Source organism: Sphaeramia orbicularis, chromosome 18 (genome assembly GCF_902148855.1).
Source record: "Sphaeramia orbicularis chromosome 18, fSphaOr1.1, whole genome shotgun sequence".
In the NCBI taxonomy this organism is placed as follows: domain Eukaryota; kingdom Metazoa; phylum Chordata; class Actinopteri; order Kurtiformes; family Apogonidae; genus Sphaeramia; species Sphaeramia orbicularis.
Window position 1 is genome coordinate 18,286,013 of NC_043974.1, and position 8,446 is coordinate 18,294,458.

Consider the following 8,446-nt stretch of genomic DNA (forward strand, 5'->3'; position numbering starts at 1 on the left):
GCGGCCAGGTTCAGACAGAGATGGCTGCTGCGGAAACCAGTCTAAACACTGCGTACAAATTATTCAGACTCTTCCAAAGTGCGAATGTTTTGGATTGAATCTTGGTGGAGTCTGATATTTGCCTTGACACGTCTGTACAAGTATGCCAGAATGACTTAGCTCTCAAAGCCTCAGCTAGTGTCCAGCTGATGTTTTCATGTTAACACACACCGACAAACGGGTGGATGATGATGATCTTTCACTCAAACTCAACCACACATGTTGCAAACGTACGCCTCTGCTAACCATCCATCCAGGAACACAGTAAAAGCTTGGAAACATAAATGAAGCTACACCTACATTTCCACATGGATGCTTGCTCTGCTTTTTGGAGCGCTCAGGAACAAGGAGGCTAAGGAGAGGGTGCACTTTTCTCATTATTTTCTCGGATGCCTGCCAAAAAAAGTGGTGCCCAGCAGGACTCCTTTTTTCTTTTTTTTTTTTTGCTAAGGATTACAACAGATGGCGCAGGCACTGGAGGGGAAGCCCCGCTGAGCTGCAGGGAAACTGCTGATATGGAACATACTGTAAGCAAAACTACAAAGCCAGACCACAACTGACCCCCTGTGATACAGAGCAATCAGCCTCACCCGCTAATACGGCCACACAGCTTCCTGTTGCCCACTAAAACACCAAGGGGTTGCTGGGGAAACACTCAGATTTGCCAACACTTGAGGAATCATTTCTAAAAAAGTGTATATTCTGCCTAATTACCTTAGGGCCCGTGTCCACAGAGTGCTATTTTCTGGTAGAAAAGCGCTGGCATTGTGGTGTGGAGCGCTAGGATGGAGTGGTCGTGTGGTGAAAGAAAAAAATGCTGCATATAGGTTCATGACAAGTTATTACCACTCTGCCTGCCATGTATGATACTTGATATAACAGGGCTTACAAGGCGTTGGTTGGTAAAATCACAGCTCCCACAAATGGCATGAACTGCCTCTAATGTGGACTGAATTAACTTCTCCAACATGGTCTTTATTATCAGTCTGATTTGGTTGCCTGAAAAAGTGAGGCGGTGCAAATGAAAGCGGTTTTTAACTGAAAGTACTTGAAGGCATCACAAAAAAACAGGCAGATGACTGTGGATTTACTTCTAGGTGTTTAAAAAACAGTGTGCAAAAGGGATGTGCAAAATTTCTCAGTCGGTCAAAACATTAAGCGTAGTCGCCTTTTTGTTGACCGATTTTCCTACCACTTACAACTGTGCAAAAATCAGGCCAAGTCTAGGTTTGTTGTTTTTACAGGGTTGAAATGAACGTACATATTTTTTAGGGATGCACCGATACCACTTTTTTCCAGACCGAGTACAAGTACCAGTACTTACATTGGAGTACTTGCCGATCCCGAGTACCAATATGAGTACTTAATAATACCATTCCAGTTCTTAGTTACTTTTATAAATGTGCTTTATTGTCACTGTTATTAGTCTGACTGGAACAAAGTGCTGCTACTGACATTTAATGCGTTGGAATGAGTGTTTCTCACTTAATCCACCAGGGACTGCCACTCTGAATTAACCATACTGGACTAATACCACAAAGAAGAGTAAAGTTTTTTGAGAAGAAGAAAGTCAGTAAGAGTCATGGAGACGACAGAGGTAACACTAATGTGAATACTAATGCTGATATTGATGAGGGTAGTTGTCATAAACGTGTCAGTAGTTTTTCTCTAACTCACACAGTCGCTCTTTGAACAGATCCTCTACCTCCACGGTTCCCGGTGGTATTCTCCGTCTGGGTACGCATCTGTGAGCACCTGGAAAACGGATGGAATGTACGCAGAGGATGGACAGAATGCTCTGTCCGTATCCATCTGTGTGTTTAACATTACTTGGAGTCAGTGTTACTATTGTCACCATCATTTATTTAGTTAAATCTCCACACTGCTGACATTACGCCTCTGCTGCGTACCTGCTGCACTTAACTGCAAATGTCACTCTGTTGGAAGTGGTACCGGTGCGGTTGTATCAGAGTACTTTTACAAATACGAGTACAAGTACACAAGCTGAGTATCGGACCCGATACCCAATACTGGTATCGGTGCATTCCTAATATTTATTTGTCATTCTTTCTTTTCTATCAGATACAACAAGAAAATACAGGAAATATGTGCACAGCCTTAAAAGACACACAAACAACTGAACTAAATGGGTTCTAAGGGTTAAAGTCAGTGCTGAGTGTGACCTTTGACCCCATGACAAGAAGCATCGCAAACAATTAGTAACATCTGACATGAAAGCTGGTATAAAACATCAGAAAATTAAAACAATAAATCTCATATTATTTAAACAAAAGCATTAAAGACATGTTCAATGCAAAGGGAGGTCACACTAAATCCTACCACTGTGGTTTGTAGAAGCTGTTTTTCCCTGAAACTTTAGTATATATTGTTGTACATACTTCACATACTCGCAGATTGGATCTTAATACAGAGGCACAGAAATACTATGTGAAGACATTAGACATTAGACATTAGAACTTTACCTAGGCCTTGGACTGTTGTGCAGTAGTGTAAATTTTACTTCATACAGACATGGGTCAAAACACAGTATTCGAAATCTCTCTGACAGGACATGTTAGAGACTATTTGACAAATTAGTGTTGCTAAATGACCCACATTTTTACTTTAATTCATTTTTGCTTTAGTTGGACCATAAGGGATTATCCAAAACAAGGAGCTACTTTATATTGAAATAAATGTTGGAATGGCAATCAATTAAAGTTCACTCTCCAACGGGACATTACTGTGTTTTGACCCACATAGAACTAATGTTTCTAATGGCACTGTTCCTACAGAGTGCAGCACATGCTATGTAAAGTCTGAAAAACCTTGGTAATTCAGTTTTTTTTTTTTTATCATTCTTATTGTGGTTTGTGTGGAGGACATGCGTTAACAATGACATGGCAACTAACTGAGTTAAAGTGGCTTGGTTATCGGACTCCAAAAACTAAATTTCACTGCCTTAAAGGAGTGATATTTTGCTTTTTTTTAAAATGGAATTATGCATTTTAAAACATTTCCCTGTGGTCTACATAAACTGTAAATGTTATGCTTGGGTCTGAATTCTTCATTAATTTAACTCTACAGGTCCATCTTCAAGCTTATTTCTGAGTAATGACACCAGAAAGGTCGTTTTGAGCGCTGGCCCTTTAAATGCACATGACCCCACCCCCTCCAGGTTATTGGCTGTGCTTTCTGTCCCATCCAGCCACTTGTGTTCGTTAATACAACCAATAACTGAACATTTTAGGTTTGGACATATTTTCAGTATGGACTACAACCACTGCTGCTGACAAACACTTATATCGTACTCGGAGAAATGTTTGTCAGAAGTCTTGACCTTATATGTGCAAATGTTGTGACGTAACTAGTTGTAAAACGTAACAAATTAAGACGGAACTGAAAAAGGTTGTAGAAATTCACTTGATTTTTGCCAAAATGAATATAAAGATAGTTTTGCAGCACCTGGAGGGTTCAAACTCAAACTTTATGAACTATTAGGGTCCAAATACACAAATAAATGTACCAAAGACTAATAAAAGTGGGTTTAGCTTAATATGACCCCTTTAAAGATGGTCTTTGAAGATAAAATGTGTAGAAAAAAGCTCATAAAAGGACTGTTAATGTAGTTTTTGTTAGGATATGGTCACCAAAATGAAGTTACAAAGTGATGCTTAATGCTATCTTCTGTATTCCCCCTAAACTCACCATCAAGATCACAGCGTAAATTTTTAGCATTAATATTTAATCCCAGGTGTTTTCAGTGCCATGGGGTTCAATAGTGCATGACTGACAGCTTTAATAACCTAGTGCTGTTGTGGTTTTGTCAGATGTGACTCTACTGCTCCACTTTGTGGCTCATCACAGAAGAAACATGACAGCTCCGCTTTATGGGATATTTTGGTTTTACTTTACCGCTCCATCAAACACCATAGGGTCATGTATATTCACATTTGGGTTTTTGTTTTGGACAGAGATGACACAGGTGCAGAAGGATGATGTGTATTGCTGAATTTAGATGTTTCTACCATGATTTCCCCCATATTTATGTGTTTATAAGGAGAGAACTGCATCTATCATCTTGGTGCAGCTTCTTAAAACCCTTTCAGATCTCTGCAAATATCAACATAATTAAGACGCCTGTTTGCTTACACAGCTGTCACACCGACCCAACATGAGACTTGTTATGAAATATGTCGGTTAAAGTAAATAAAACTTAGGGTTTCTGGAGGAGTCTCAACCTTTCTGACAGCAGACCCAGGTCCTTAATTAAAATGTTGTTTAATCAGGGGTGTTTGAAGTGCTTAAAATAGAAAGCTGGTTTTCAATACAACCAAGATTTAATCAAAATCAGAAGGATGCAGTCTGGAGCATCCACTGTGACAGGAAGTCACTTTAAAAAGATTTAACACACAAACACGAGATTAAGATCTTTGCACTGAGACTACATCGGTTTCAGTGTGTATCTCAAAACAATATTTCCTGTAATTAAAAAAAAAAAAGAAAAGATTAAGATACTCTGGGTACTAGGGATGTAATGATTATCGGTATAACGATAAACCACAGTAAAATTCCCGACGGTTAGTATTACCGTTTAAATTCTAATTATCATGATAACCGTGTTTGATTACCACACTTCGAAAAGTCACAGTACTGCACATTTCCTGGATGATTGCGCTACTTATTTACATTTATTTTTATTCATTTTCTTGCCAATTTTGGTCAGTTTTTATTCATTTTATCTCATTTTTTGTTCATTTTCATTGATTTTGCTGCTTATGTTTGTGCATTTTTGTCCAATTTGTTCTGTATTTTGATCATTTGTTGCTTATATTCAACATTTTTATTAAGTTTGTTCACATCTATCTATCTATCTATCTATCTATCTATCTATCTATCTATCTATCTATCTATCTATCTATCTAACTAACTATCTATGAAAAAGAAATTAAAACAACTCAAACTTGATCTGGAAAATGGTCAAACAATGGCCATAAGGTGCAATCTTTATTGCACATTTGTATGTTTGATGTTTACATGTTAATATTTGAACGTTTATGCCAATAAAAAGTACATTGTGCCTATTATTATTATTATTATTATTTTCAAAAAACAACTTGGTTACATTATTTCAGTGTGTCTAAGTATAAATACCATGATAATAATGATAACCGTGATAATTTAGGTCACAATAACCGTGATATGAAATTTTCATACCGTTACATCCCTATTGGGTACGCAATGACAATGTGATATGAAGCACTTGGGAGAAAACTAATTAGCTACATATAATTTTAAGTGTAAACTGTACTTTAAGCCACTAACCCTGCACTGGAGTGTCATGTGGTTTCATGTGAGTCTTAGGCACCAAATAGAGACTAATGCCATTCATTGTTTTACACTGTTGCCCAAACAGTTAGAATAATTTTATTTTCAGACACAATCCTCTTTTTATTCCTATGTATACACCTTTGATCAGGTGCAATGGTTCCATACTGAGTCCCAGTTACACTTTATCCATTAAGAATAAACCACATTGTCATAACCATATCATGAAAAAAGGAAAAATATATATTTTTTCTAACTTTTTGGGAAACAGTGGAAAAGAATGAATGGCATCAGCCTGTATTTGGTGCCTAAGACTCACATGAAACCACATGACACCCCAGGGCCCGGTCTGCTGGTTTACAACCTGTGCTTTTTCAGCTCACTGTAGGGCACAGGTGTCAAACATGCGGCCTGTGGGCCAAAACCGGCCCTCCAAAGGTTCCAATCCGGCCCGTGGCATGATTTTATGGAGTGCAAAAATTACACTGAAGATATTAACAGTCAAGGGTGTTGAACTGGTTTTAGCCCAGTGTGATCTAAAGTAAAATAATAGTCTATTAACCCTTACAATAAAATGTGAACAACGTGAAAATGAGGAACAATTTTAACAATATTTTGTCTGTTACTAAATGTTTTGTGGATTTGTAGATCCGATTTGGAAGTCATGTTAATGAGATGACACATAATATTGTAGACGTTCTTATTTTAGTTACACATTCCAAACTTCCAAATTTCAACATTATGTTTGTGTAACATTGTGTGTAATGCACGTGTACAAGTGATAAGTTGAGGTATAATATTGTTAAAATTTAGCTTATTTTTCTTAAGAAATTACATTTTTTTCTGGTTACTCACATCTTTTTGATGAAAAGATAGTTTGTAAATGTAAATATTTTCATAAAGTAATGTTTTTTTTATTGCACTAAAATGAAGAGAAAAACTTGGAGTTGTCATTATTTATAGCAGTGGTTCCCAACCTTTTTTGACTCGTGACCCCATTTTAACATCACAAATCTGTGGCGACCCCAGACAAAACTGAGACTTTTTTTTTGCTAAAATTAATTTATTTTTGATCATGTAATAGTTAGCTATACTATGTTGCAAATAAACATTAATTTTAAATTATATTTAGTCTATATAATGTATATTATTATGGATGGAGGCAGAAAAGCCAGGTGTAGATTACTGCAGAAAGTGAGAATTTTATTTTCCTTGGTCAGGATATGTACAGTCAGTCCATCTTGGATTTACAAGGCTGACAATTAATACTGAACAAACAATAACTCAAACTATGAATTATGAAAGAGCTGCAGCATCTGAAACCGACCACAGTGAACATTTGAAAGATAAACAGAACCACAGTGCTTCAGTTTCAGCTTCACAGTTTGTCATGTTTATGTATTGTGATTGTCTCTCAACTCACCATATATTTTTTATTAGTCAGTTGTTGTTTTTTTTTTAAATCAATTACTCAAAATTTCAGGTGACCCCAAGGTTGAAAACACTGATTTATAGGTTTTTTAATGCAATTATTTTAATGGTTTGGCCCGCTTGAGATCGAATTGGGGTGGATGTGGCCCCTGAACTAAAATGAGTTTGACACCCCTGCTGTGGGGCATAGATCCCCTGTTTCCATCCCAGACCCCCTGGCACATGCATGGACCCCTGATGGAGACTGTACCTGCCGGTCATCAGCTGACTCCTGGATGGACTGCACAGCGGCTGCACGTAGTAGTTCTCCAGTTTGACTCCCTGCGCTGCCAGCCGGTCCAGGGTCGGGGTTTTGATCTCGGAGCCATGATAGCCCACATCCCTGAAGCCCTGGTCGTCCACCAGGATGAAGACTATGTGCGGCTGAGAGCTCTTCTTCTCAAACTCGTTCCCTCTGTTGCGGAGGTCTTGGTTCCAATTCTCCCACGACGTCTGAACGCTCCACGTCTGAGAAATGATGAACCCGAGGACTAAACTCACCGGGACCCACAGGAGAAACATGGTTCTGCGTGTTTTGGACGCGCAGGAGCGGCTACTGGTGCTCAGCGGGGCTTTTGCGCACTGGCGGCGGCGTGTTGCACATGTTCAGGGGGAACAGCAACACTTGGAAATCGGGTTTGCATCGCAGTCAGTCTGTTCTGCCACCGCACAGTCCTCTGACAGCTTCGTGGTTTGTGGGGAAAAACAAATCAGAGGCGACAGCACTATCCGCGAATCCACGTGGAACCCAAACGCATCACCAGTGTTGGAGTTTCACATCACAGTCTGCGTCTAAACTGTTATTTACAAATCCATCTGATCTGTTTGTCAATACAGCTGCACGGAGGTTTGTCACTGCATCAGATCAGTCCATCATCCCTCCGACTGGTGCTGTTTGTCAAAAGACGCGCACAAGTTGTTCAGTCCTAACAAACAGTGTGCGTAAAGCGGCTGGTGCGGTCAGTTTAGGGCACATGTGGTCCATCCTGTCACACTGCGGTCCCCCCACACTCACAACACTCCGCACAGGACCCAAACCCAGCACTGGATGGTCTGTAAAGGAGGCAGGTCCGGGAGTCCGTCCTCTGCTCAACTGAGACTCCCAGCACCAAACCACACCGTGATGCGTTCAGGAACCGCAAGGAAACCCCGGCGGCGACGCGCATAAGTTAATCACCTACAACAGTCATCATCAAATTTTAACTATACTGTACTTTTAAAAACAATTATAACAGAATGAAGCAAAAGCAGGATGTTAAAAAAACAACAACAAAAAAACAGTGAGGCCAAACCAAAGCAAGACAAAGGTACAATAAAAGTAAAGCAAGATGTCAAATATGTATAAATATATCAGTTATTTAACCGAGTGGCCAAAAGAGCAGTATAAACATAATTACAACAAATTAAGAACCAACAAAAGCAAATAAAGAGTTTAAGAGTTTATAATGACAAGTTCAGCAAGAATTTAAGCACAATTTTAGAAGCAATCACACTGTGCATGTGCATTACTGGTGGGAGGCCAAAAACAAGACTGTAATATTATCAGATTAATAAAGATGCAAAATGTCAATATAAATACAAGTAAAAGAATATAACATAAAAAAGGACA

The 8,446-nt window shown here is 38.9% G+C and overlaps 1 protein-coding gene across 1 annotated transcript in view; it reads right to left on the reverse strand.

Annotated features, from left to right (window-relative positions):
- arsj (arylsulfatase family, member J) overlaps positions 1-8,004 on the reverse strand; it is a 28,457-nt gene extending 20,453 nt beyond the window's left edge. Inside the window, exon 1 of the mRNA XM_030162932.1 lies at positions 7,049-8,004. Coding sequence (XP_030018792.1) covers positions 7,049-7,359 — 311 coding nt within the window. The 5' untranslated portion in view covers positions 7,360-8,004. The remainder of the gene's footprint in view (positions 1-7,048) is intronic.
- Between the last annotated feature and the right edge of the window lie 442 nt (positions 8,005-8,446).